We start from the raw sequence: 12575 nt of genomic DNA, 5'->3' as shown, positions 1-12575 counted from the left end.
TTAATAAATACATAAATTAAAAAAAAAGTATTCAGTCAGTGTTTAATGGAATTGATTTTGACAATGTGCAACTTAACAGATAGCTTTTCTTAGAAACATGGCCCAAATCAAATGATAAATTTCCTAACCAGGATCCCATGTAACCACATGAAATAGCACAATTTGGGTCACAAATGTGATAAAGGAAACAAATAGAACCCCAAAGACTTGCAGTAAAGGACTGAGTCAACGGGTGCTTATATATGTTGACAAGCAACCATTTGCCAAGAGGTAGAAACAAGAAAAGAGCGAAAACCTTTCTCACAAGCTCTTCCGCATGAATGATTTCAATGCAAACAACATGCCTAGCAGGTATTAATGAGCAGACCTTGTTCTTGGAGCATTTCAAGCAAAATCAGTCCAAAAATAAAAAATGAAAATCCTTCCCCAGTAAATACTGCTTTAGAAATGGAGCAACACAGATGAAACAGCTTAGCTGAATTATCCTGTCTTTTAATATTGTAACTCTATGAGCTATGTAAAGATAAAATCCAATCTGAAAGTTTGACATACTAAAAGCACAGGCATCTTCCATAATTTCTTTCCAGTGAAGACTTTGAAAAGTTAAATGAAGATGGGGGAGCAAATACAGCACCCCATTTAAATTCTACAAGCTAAATCTAAAACTTTTCAGTTTGTCCCATAATCTAGACTTCAACTTTGCACAGACACAATTAAGTTTGGCTAAAAGATGCATGGGGCGGGGGAAATTATCCTGACAGAAAATACTGACACTGAACTCTAATTTCATTGGTCCCAAAAGTTTACTTCCAAATAATGGAATAGAACACATGAGAATTAATTCTCCCAGAAAAATTAACGTGGCACTACATGAGACCAGGAGACAGTAATTTCAGTTTGTTCAAACAGAAGCCTAGTTATTAAATACATGCTGTAAAATCCCTACTAACAGTTCAAGATAGCTCTCAGACCCATACTTCTTGACCCCCACTGTTCATAGCAGTCTCCAACAGACTGAACAACTATATCCCCAATGCCAAGCACACTTTGATTCAGCATCAATTATTTAGGGAAGGGGTTAAAATTTTAAATTTAAGATTTATTTTGAAAATGTTATTTGACCAGCTATGCTCATAACAAAAAATTTTAATCTCCTGTTTGTAAATTTTTATCAGCAGGAAACAAATTATCTGCAGACGAATGCAGCTAGAGAAATAGTCACTGGGATTAACCTGGAAAACCAAGATCAGTCTCATGAAAGTGAGCTTTTCCATGAATCAGAACGTCAACTCTACAGGACAAGGCTTTAATTCAGTCTCACGCTTTCTGAGATGTTCTGATGAGTCAGAAGAGATCAGAAGAAAACATTCAAAACACAAATTTTCTTTCATCTAACCCGAGTACAGTTTTATCAGCTGAGGTACTGAGGTCTGGTACCTACTTGGCATAGAAGTCTAGACCAGTCTCCTCAGAGGAAATGTAGCAAAAGGATTCATCCTTGTGTAGGCTTTACTAGAAAAACTGTTCCCCTTGCAAATGTTGTCACTGACAAAGTCATTGGTTCCAGAACACACTGAAGCTGATATAAGTCGGAGGGCACAGGGTGACTAAGGTTTCAATGGTTTCCTGATGTAGCCAGTGAGGTAAACACTGACAGGAGATGGTCGGAGACGGTCAGTGAGGTAGACAGCGACAGTAGTCAGTCAGTGAGGTAAATGGTGAAAGGAATCAGCCAGGCAGTGAGGCAGACAGCAAGGCAGTCAGTAGACAGTGAGATAATCAGCAGACATTCAAGTAGACGGGGAGATGGTCAGGGAGAAGAGCAATGAGAGCCAGTGAGGCGGGTAGGTAGACAGTGAAGGTAATGGTGTACTAAGGCAGTCGTAGTGAGGGACTCAGTAGGCAGACAGACTCTGAGACAGTCAGCAGATGGTGAGCCGGTGAGGCAAACAACGCCTCAGTCAGGTAAGCAGTGAAGGTAATCATTGAGGTAAACAATGAGGTAGACAGTGAGGCAGGCAATGAAGACAGAGAAGTAAACAGGGACGGTAGTGAGAGAATGATGCAACCAGCGAAACAATCAGTTAGTGAAGTGGTCAGAGAGACAGTGAAGAAATCTAGCTGGTTGAGCTAGTGAGGTAGACAGGTAGTGGAAAAGGTAGATAGTGGGGTAGCCAGTGATGTAGCCTGTCAGTGGATGAGGCAAGGAGGGTAGCCAGTGCAGTAGCCAGTGAGGTAGCCTGCCAAAGAGTAGCCTGTCAGTGAGGTAACCGGCCAGTGAGGTAGCCTGTCAGTGAGGTAGCCTGTCAGTGAGGTGGTAGCCTGCCAGTGAGGTAGCCTGTCAGTGAGGTAGCCTGTCAGTGAGGTGGTAGCCTGTCAGTGAGGTGGTAGCCTGTCAGTGAGGTGGTAGGTAGCCTGTCAGTAAGGTAGCCTGTCAGTGAGGTGGTAGCCTGCCAGTGAGGTAGCCTGTCAGTGAGGTAGCCTGTCAGTGAGGTAACCTGCCAGTGAGGTAGCCTGTCAGTGAGGTAGCCTGTCAGTGAGGTAGCCTGCCAGTGAGGTAGCCTGTCAGTGAGGTAGCCTGTCAGTGAGGTAGCCTGTCAGTGAGGTAACCGGCCAGTGAGGTAGCCTGTCAGTGAGGTAGCCTGTCAGTGAGGTGGTAGCCTGCCAGTGAGGTAGCCTGTCAGTGAGGTAGCCTGTCAGTGAGGTAACCTGCCAGTGAGGTAGCCTGTCAGTGAGGCAGCCTGTCAGTGAGGTAGCCTGTCAGTGAGGTAACCTGCCAGTGAGGTAGCCTGTCAGTGAGGTGGTAGGTAGCCTGCCAGTAAGGTAGCCTGTCAGTGAGGTAGCCTGTCAGTGAGGTAGCCTGTCAGTGAGGTCGTCAGAGAGTAAGACAGTGTGATCATCAGTAAGGCAGACCATAGGGTAGTCAATGAGGCAGTGATGTAAACAGTGAGGGAGTCAGGCACTGGGGCAGTCAGTGAGGGTAGACAGTGAGGAGGCAAGCAGACAATGAAGGTAGTCAGCGAGGTAAAGAGTTAAAGTAGTCAGCAAGGCAGTGATGTAAACAGTGAAGCCATCAGTCAGAGAGGTGGACAGTAAGGTAGACAGTTAACGAGGCAGTCGGTGGGGTAGCCAGTCGGTGAGGTACACAGTTAAGGTTCCTTGGTGAGTGGTTTCGAGAGATGCACCTGACGCACCAGGACTTTACAGAAGGGAGGAAAGGGGCCTTGAGGCCAAGCTTGCATCTTGGATGTAAACAGAAATTGCACATAGGCCTGGCCATTAAAAACAGAATAGGTGCCCAAGTGGCTCAGTGATTTTCCAGAGGTGAGAGTTAACATCAAATGTTTGCTGCCATTAGATAGCATCTCATTTTTTCCCCGTCACTGCAAAAGGGCACATCTATTCCAGAAAAAAAAAAAGTCATTTTTCCTTCAAGGAGGGCAGAGGTGTGGAGCCGATAGCAGGGGTTGGGGCTGCAGGAGGAGGAGGGGCGTGAAAGGAAGGAGTGCTTTAAGGAGAGGCCAGACACCGGCCACTGCAGAGAGAAGACGGGAGGTGGGGGAGAAAGGAAATGTCTCTCGGGGAAGGGGAGGTGGGGGGGGGGCAAGGCCGAGGGCAACCGGCTGGAGAAAGCCAGGTTCCCTCCAGGATGAGCGCCGGGCTGCAGAGAGCGAGCGCCGATTACCTTGGGACACGGGGGCGTTAAGGGGCAACCTGGATGGAGGTCTGCAGAGAAGAGGGAGGGCAGAGGCAGGGTCCCCTCCAAGTGCTACCCGGGGAAGGAGATGGGCAAACAGGGGCCTCCCCTGGGCCAAAAGGCGTGGCCAGCAGGCATCCTATTGACCGTCGCGAGATGCTAGGACAGCGCGCGGCTACCCCGCTCAACCCAGCCCGGCCCGTCCGAGGGGCCCGCGCGCGGCCGCAGCCCCCCCCTTCCACCCCGCAGTGCTCTTACCTCCACACCTGCCCCATCTGCAGCAGGTGGATGACCGACTGCCAGATCCACACGGAGAGGCGACACAGACGCTGCGCCCCCGGGGTGGCCGAGCCCCCCGCACCCGGGGCGCCGCGGGCCGCGCCGTGGCCGTAGCCGGCCCCCATCATTGGGGGTCCCCGGCTGCTGAGCCCCTCCACAGCGCCCAGTCCGCCGCCCGTGTAGTCCTGCACGAACCAGCGGAAGCTCAGGCTCTGCACCAGCAGCGACGGCACCAGCACGAAGAACAGGGTCAGCCCGAAGCAGCCGTAGTCCCCCTTGCGGTAGTAGTCGAGGGCCAGCCACAGGTCGGTACCCACGTCCCCGAAGAACACCAGCAGCGCCAGCACGATCCACAGGCAGTCGAGCCACGGCCGCTCCACCTGCGGCGACGCGGGCTGCGGTCGGCCGGCCGAGGGCGTCGGGGGGTGGCGGCCGGCGGCCCCGGGCGGCTGCAGAGGCTGGTCCCCCCCGTCGGCGGCGGCGGCGCTGCGGCGCGGCTTCTTGCCCAGCAGCGAGCGCAGGCAGGCGGAGCGGCAGCCCCAGTAGCACGAGGAGGTGTTGCAGCAGTGGCAGATGTGCAGCGAGCTGCTCTCGCCGGGCTCGCTGCCGTCGCCGCCGCCGCAGCCGCCTCCCCCGGGCTCCCCGTCCTCCTCGCCGCTGCCCACCGCCTCGTCCAGGTTGTGCAGCTGGGCGAAGCCCACCCCCACGCCACCGCCATCGGATTTCGCCGCCATCTTGACTCTCTTCCCAGCTCCGGAGGTTGGGGGGGGAGGGACGGGTGGGGGGGAGAAGGCAGGGACCGGGGAGGGGGGGAACGAATGGAGAGGAAGGGGGGCGGGGAGGAAGCGGGGGAGCAGACGAACGGGGGGGGAGTGGGCCAGGGAACCCCCTCCGCTTCCGGGCGGGTGGCGTCACTTCCGGGCGAGCCCCCCAATCGCACGGCGCCCGCAGCCTCCTGGCCCTACCCTGCCGGCCAAGATGGCCGCCCTCCTGTGCCTCAGCTGCTGGGCGGGGGACCGGGGGGTTCTCCCCGCCAGGGCTCCCCTTCCCCTCTTCCGTTGACCCCGAAACCCATCAGGTTGACCCCTCGGCGTTTCAGAATCCCGCTGGGCTGAGTGAGGCGGTCCAAAGTGTTCCCTGGAGGAGGCAGTGCCAGACGTTTTGGGGTCCCCTTCCTCTGCGTTGCAGCTCTCAGCTTTGCTCTGGGAGAAACGCCCCCTAACACCCGGCCGGCTTCTGGCGGAGGGGCGGGACCTCTGAGGGAAGGGGCGGAGCTAGTGCAAAGCAGGTGATTACTTGTCACTTCCGGGAGATAGGATGACCTCATTGTGTAGTTAGACACCCCCCCCCCCCAATCAAAATGACTGTCTCACCTCTTGGGCTGTTTTTCTTTTTTTTTCTCTTACATCCGTGTTGTTTTCTTATCTTGAGGGGCTTTAAAAAAATTACATGTCTGTATAGTTTCCACAAACTTACTGATTTTCACTTATATTTAGGCACCTCTAAGCTCTATTGACCTCCTGATTTTCCTGTCACTTGATAAGTTTCCCATCTTTTGTAATAAAGTTTCCAACGTTTCCTCAAGAAAATTCAAAAAAGAGAGAAAGAAAAAAAAAAACTCTAGAAATCAGCCTGGTTACCTCTTTCATGTTATAGCCAAATTTGGATGGGCATCTTATGACCTTGAGTGTTTTCTGCACAATCAAACATACTTCTACCAACCTTTTTTTTTTAAACATAATTCTAAAACTCTGCAAAGACCTTGATTTGGAAAAGAGCTTAATGCTGTACGTATCAATTACTTGTTCAGACAATTTGAATGTGTGAAACTGGTCTTTGAGGGTTTTTTTGGGAGGTGCTAAGGCTCTGTTAGTAAACATGGCTTTAAGTGAGTGGAAATGTTGTTAATGTGCTATATCATTAAAATAGGTGCAGAGGACACTATGAAATCTTGGCTAACAAATTGCACAAGTGAGGCAGCACTGAATGGATTTGAATTACAATGCTCCTTCAGTGGAAGACACAGCAAACTACTTGATTGTTACTGATGAGTTAAAACAAGCATTTTGAAGAGAAAAGGGTGAAGAGAAAGCACTGGTGTTTTCTCATCAACCTCTGTAGATTTTTTAACCACTTTCCTTTAATAATAATGGAAATATTGCCTAATAATGGCAATAGCTTTTTCAGGAATGCTAAGAAGACAAATAGATAATATGTTTATAATATTGAGGTTCTGTAGAAAGAGTTACTTTGACAGCTTTAGTAGTCATTCTGGTGCATATGACGTTTAACACTGTAAGAACTACTCAACTTTTGAGAGTCTCCTTGAAAGATGAGAATACCCCATTGTAGGACACAAGTTTTCATGAGTATATATACCAAAATAAACCCTATAAAGGTTGAAAGACAAATTGAAGAGGATATTACACACACATTAGAGAAAGTGATTCTAAAATCTACATTTTTAAAGAAACCACATAACTATCTCTTGCTTCTTACTAGCTTAATCCTTTTACTTGCTAGGGTAATAAAACAGAGCTAACAGGTAAAAGAAATTGTTTTGCATATAGATGATAGATTATTTCTTTACTGGATTTGAAACAACTTAAATGCATATGTTGAATTCTAGTTCCATTAAACTGGTAACATGAATAAACAAGATAATCGCTTTAAACCTCAGTTTTCAACTTTATATAATGGGAATAATAATACTTCCTTCTTTTAAAATGTGCTCAGTAATAATCTATAATAGTAATAATCTATTCAAAGCTCTCAACATAATACCATGTAGGCACTAATCAATAAATAAATGGTAACTGCCTTGTTATTGTTGCCATTATTGTTACTGTTACGTCTGCATCATGCCAACATATATCGACATAAACTCCATGAAATAGATTTGGTGGCTCTAATAAAAGAAATCATGTTGAAATACTTCCAGAAAATGAGTGCAATTAATTTGTACTTTTAAATATATTTTCTTTTTTTAAACTGTGAGGCTATGAAATTAGATACAAAAGCAGGCAGTAATAGCATATTTATGATTCTTATTTCTCTGTGCCCTGAAAGAACAGAATCTACTAGTGAAATTAGCTAAGTAAATTATACTCACTACGGCTGACAAAAGAGACTATGAGTCAAAAAGTGTCGCAATTGAAATTTCAAATAGAAATGTAAGATTCTGTCTTTTCAAGGGATTTCAACTTTGTAATTGCTGACTCAACAATTTTATATTCTGTCTGTTTTGGAAGGGGTGAATATATTCTCCATTCCAGAGGGTTCTAAAATTAAAGTCAGTTACAATGATAATAAACCTACCACAAAGACTTACTGAAAGAGTAATATGAATTTAGCCCATTCTATGAAGGTACTTTTAACCTATAATTTTAGGTCACTTAAATGTTTTTGTGTGTGTTTAGCAGTTCTCAGTAAAATAGATGAAAGAGTGGATGACCAATTTTATGGGTAACTAAGATTTAAAATTGAGGGTCAAAATAATATTTTATATTTGATGATGTAAATCTTCATAAAATCATTGATGTGTTACAGAGACATCTCAACCATTTAAATTGTAGAGAGAAGGGTAAGTAAAAGTACCTTATTGGCCTACTTTCTTCATACAGGGAGATAGGTAACCTTTTAATTTGAGGTCTATTAATTTTCTATTTTGATACTGAGAATTAAACTCAAGGCCTCATACATGCTAAGCACATGCTTTACCACCCACTTTCACCTGGTAAATCCTTTCTCTTCTATTAACCTTTTCTTGACAGCTTGACTTGAGGTGACATTGTCCACTCAGGCCTACTAAGCGCCTTTGTTGTAGTGCTAATGTGCCTTTTTCCTGGTCTTTTAACCTTTGCTTTCTGTAATTCAATCAGTTAATGATTTGACCCTATGTTTCTACTACTATGTGGATTGAAAAGCTAAACAACACAGCATTTTTTCAATTTCATGTAAATGAATTCTAAATACATCCTAAGAGCTTTTATGAGTATAGTAAGGTAGTTTTACTGTATGGAAGTTGTGACATAAATCCTGCTTGGAAGTCCTTGCTTGGGATTTCCTTCTTAATTCTTTGATATTTTCAGAAAGGCAAAGAAGAAAGTTGGTGTTGAAGCCTATTATATATTAAATATTCTTCTAAATATTGTTCCTTTTAAACCTTACGGCAGTCCAAAAAGGCTCAGGAGTTCCTTCTCCATCACAGTCAATTCTGCTAAATGACTTCTCCCGAGTCAGACCCTTTGCCATCTGCCCTACCACTGTTTTGGTCCAGCCTGCCAGTGCTACCCACAAAGGACATCACAGCACTCACTGTATTAGTTATAGGAAGGACCCTGTTGCGTTGCAGTGATGACACACATCTAGGAGACAGAATACTTGAATTCTGATAGGGGGATGGAGCTCAGCAAAACCTCTTGAATGGGCTCCTACCTGCATTCTTCACATTTTGAGCCTATGTAAGCTTCTTAACAGTAAGTGCACCCCATATCATTTCTGTGCCTTCTATTTTAGTGGCTTCTATAGAAATAGAGCTTCTTTCTTTTGAGGTTCATAGTAAAGTCATAGAGCCCATTATTTTGATATTACGAATTGGAGTTTAGGCTGGAGAGATGACTCCATGGCTAAGAGCACTTTCTCTTGCAGAAGACCCAGGTTTGGTTCCCAGCACCCATACCAGATAGGTCACAACCATCTGTAACTCTCGTTCCGTGAGGTCTGGTACCCTCTTCTGTCGACTATGGGCACTTGCACCCGTGTGACATAGACTCACACATGCACATACACGTGCACATATGCAGAGAGAGAGAGAGAGAGAGAGTGAGAACTGAAGCATCGTTGCTGGTGGTATAAAATAGAACAAACTCTATAGAAGAGAATTAGACACTACCTGCCTAAATTTGCAATCATCCTGTAAGACAATAACTTTTTTAATGGAAGTTATTCTATAGATAAATATGCACATGTCCTTAAGTATAAATGGGGCTGGAGACATGACTCAGCAGTTAAGAGCACTGGGTGCTCTTCTAGACAACTTGATTTCAATTCCCAGCACCCTGGTGGTTCACAGCTGCCTCTAAGCTCAGTTCCAGGAGGTCTGATGACCTCTAAGGTCATGAGGCTCACACATGTTATGCAGATATACATGCAGACAAAACATTCATGTATATAAAATATTTTTATATTTTTTATTTTTAAAGTTTTTTCATAGAATATATTTATTTTTATCATTCTTTCCCTTCCCCCAAGTCCTCCTAGATCCTTCTCCTTTTTCTACCCACCAAATTAATTTTCTTTCTCTCATTATGAAAATAAAAACAAAAAAGAAACTACCAAACCATAACCAAACATGCACACATAACCTATCTAGTTTCAAATTCTTGGCTTTATTAACGTTGTCAAATATGGATTCCATCTCATGAAGTGGTTGGTTAGTCCCATAACATTTATGCCACTGTTGCAGTAATATATCACAGATATACTTGTAGACAAAACTTACCCATGCACATAAAATAACTTCTAAAACAGAAAAGTATATGTATATTCATATAAGTCAGTTCTACATATAGCATGTTTATAATCATATGAAAATATGAATGGGGTAAAAGACCCAAATGTTAATTCAAGGGGGCAACTGTTAGATACATTATGGTGTATCTATGTGACAGAATATGATGCACTGATGTTGAAAATGTCAGTTACTCCTTTTGGTTATGCAGAATGAGTTTTATGATGCTATGCTGAATGAAATGCAATACAGTAGAGCATGCTCCATTTACTGTAAGACTGTAGAACATGCACCATTTTCTGCAATACAGTAGAGCATGCTCCATTTTCTGCAAGACTATAAAAGAGGTGCATTTATTATCTGTTACTGTTTGCTTGTTTCTATATAAAGAAATTTGCGGGAAATTGCCCAAGAAATAATTAAAACAATTAATTACACAGAGTCATGTTTTAGGTGTGGCAAGATTGTGTGAACAGGCACTGGGATATAAAAATAATAAAGTTGGAAGACGTTCGGAGGTGGCAGGTGATGTGTGCATGCCTCCAGTGTCACACCAAGATGGAGAGCACAGCAGGGGCAGCCCTAAGAGGCCCTTATCGACAATAACAGCCTTGAGGGTTTTTAAAGACATTGTTTGGCTCTAAGAACCCCTAAGTCTGGCATTGGTGAATTGATGGAAACCCTTCTGGAGCTTACTTACATTTTCGTCTCTATTATCTAAGAATAATGGGTTTCATGAGTTCACCTCCCAAAGAGTGTTACGACTTCATCACATACACACGACTTCTGTGAAATGGATTAATTACTCTCAACTGTAGGAAAAAGATAGGTGAGCACTAACAAATGAAATCAGAAAGGCAATTCTGAAAATCAGTTGATATATATGTCACCAGATTGAGCATATGAGATTGGGGAGAGGAATTTGACAGTTTTACAGCAAATCTCAGTCCCTTCATTTCCTAATTCGGCCCCACTATAGCATTTTGGACAAGTTTCTTCATCTCTCAGTTTTATTTCCTAGTATGTGAAAATGGCTAATAGATTCCCTTCACAAGCTCGCTGTAAGATCAGTAAGGGTACACGGTATGTGTTAAGTAGGCGTTGGTCCTCTTTCCCTAGTTTTTTCCCTGTTTGTTCCCTGAATCTGCTACACAAACTGTCACAAGCTAAATTGCTTACAGTCCCCAAAACATATTGTTTTACCCTGCCCAAGATCAAACTACAAAAAGCATTTCACTGAGTTAATCTTTGGGGTTCGCAGGCTGCGTTCCTCCTGTGGAGTGTGAGAGAGGATGTGTTTCCATGCCTTTCCTGAATTCTTGATTCTGTCAACATGCCTTGGCCATTTCCCTTTTCCGTCCTCAAAGCCATCACTTCACTCCTACCTCTAAATATTCTCCTTTCTCGCTCTGTCACCCTCCCGCCCTCTTTATCTGAGGGCGGGATTTTGCCTTGGTGAAGATAGAGTTTATGTAATCCACCAATTCAAGTGTTCATTTCTTCCAAAAACATCTTCACCAAACAACCAGAAATAGTGTTTCCTCAGATAGCTTGGCATCCCTTAGTCCAGTCAAGCTATTACATAAAATTAGCCACAATGGATGTTAACTAAGCAGATAGGTTTCGATTCTGATGCCAACGTTTTCTAGATGAATGTGATTTGCCGGTTATAAGACTTAGATTAATTCAGATTGAGTCTCTGAATGTTAAAAATATTACCTTCTGTTCCCCCCCCCCTACACACACACACACACACACACACACACACACACTCTAAAAGTCACGTGGTAAGAAACTTTCTGGTAGACTTACTGGATGATTTCTAAATCATAAAGAAATACAATAACATAAAAAACTTTTTTTCCAAGTTGAGGCCTTCTAGCTAATCTCTCCCATTTATATTTTGTTTCTCCAGCAGCCCATTTACCGTCACCAGATAAGATGTAATGAATCCCTGCTACCTGCCCTACCAAATACGAATGGGATGCTTAGTTTTCAGATCATCCATAGCCTCATTCCATCTTACAGTTATGAATTTCCACCATTAGCCAGTGCCCACCCCAGGCAATGGACTGCCCTCTTGTGAACATGTATTTTATGTCTCCCCATGCTAGAACTTTTGATTTTGCCTTTTATTTATTTGCAATGCCTTCTCCTTCCTCCTTACCTACTATTTTCATTCAAACCAGTACTTTCAATGAAGGAGGGGTAAAGAGACAGCTCAGTAGATAAAGCAATTGCCACTAAAGAACCCTATGTAAATACTGGGTGAATGTGGTACCACCCTGGAATTCCACACCACTCAGGCAAAAACTAGATCCCTAGGAAAGCTGGCTAACAGATATTGGTGAGCTCTGGGTTCAAGTGAGAGACCCTGTCTCATATATAAAGCGAGAAACAATTGAGGAGGCTATCCAACATCAACCTTGGGCTTACACACACTCGTGTATACCCATATACACACATGTGCCCATGTACACACATATACATACATACATACATGCACACACAAGAAAAGAAATTTTTAATGAAAGCCTACTGTAAGAAATGTCATGCTAGCATAGGCTGAAATTCCTTCTCATCTTTCAATATGTATTTTAAATTCCACCTCCTTTAGCAGGAACACCTGTTTTAGTCTAGTAAGATGCCTTTTTCCTCTATGCGTTAATTTACTAGTGTTCATTCTTACATTCTTAACTCTTAATTCATGTAATGATTTTTTTGTTAAATCACAACCATAAGAAAGCTATCATCCCAGTGGCCTCTTGCCCTTTCAGCTAAGATTGAGTATAGGAACTAGGTCCTCCAATTCTTTGAATAAGTGGATTCTGAGGTATGCCCCTAAGCAATATTTATTAATCTCTTACTATGTTTTGGCCCTGTGACAACTCCAGTGGTGAATCAAGCCAGGTGATGTCCTCGAGGTCTATAAGCGAAGTCTCTAGATACGCAGTAAAGACATATACCAAGAAGAGGACATAATGTGTACAGAGGCAAGAACATGAAAGAGCAGCGGGCCATGAAACTGTGCAGATTGTTTATAGTAGTGAGCATGTAAAGGAGAGGAAGATGGTAAGTGAACACATG

General features: G+C 44.0%; 1 protein-coding gene and 1 long non-coding RNA gene across 2 annotated transcripts in view; one reads left to right on the top strand and one right to left on the bottom strand.

Moving 5' to 3' along the window:
- The window catches only part of Xkr6 (XK related 6), a 209299-nt gene extending 204569 nt beyond the window's left edge, over positions 1–4730 (bottom strand). Inside the window, exon 1 of the mRNA XM_075949559.1 lies at positions 3956–4730. Within this exon, the coding sequence (XP_075805674.1) occupies positions 3956–4710 (755 nt within the window). The 5' untranslated portion in view covers positions 4711–4730. The remainder of the gene's footprint in view (positions 1–3955) is intronic.
- The window catches only part of LOC142835785 (uncharacterized), a 28028-nt gene continuing 19603 nt past the window's right edge, over positions 4151–12575 (top strand). Inside the window, exon 1 of the long non-coding RNA XR_012907932.1 lies at positions 4151–4281. This is a non-coding gene — a long non-coding RNA (uncharacterized LOC142835785). The remainder of the gene's footprint in view (positions 4282–12575) is intronic.

This window comes from Microtus pennsylvanicus, chromosome 15 (genome assembly GCF_037038515.1).
Source record: "Microtus pennsylvanicus isolate mMicPen1 chromosome 15, mMicPen1.hap1, whole genome shotgun sequence".
In the NCBI taxonomy this organism is placed as follows: domain Eukaryota; kingdom Metazoa; phylum Chordata; class Mammalia; order Rodentia; family Cricetidae; genus Microtus; species Microtus pennsylvanicus.
This window is presented reverse-complemented; position numbering and strand designations above follow the sequence as displayed.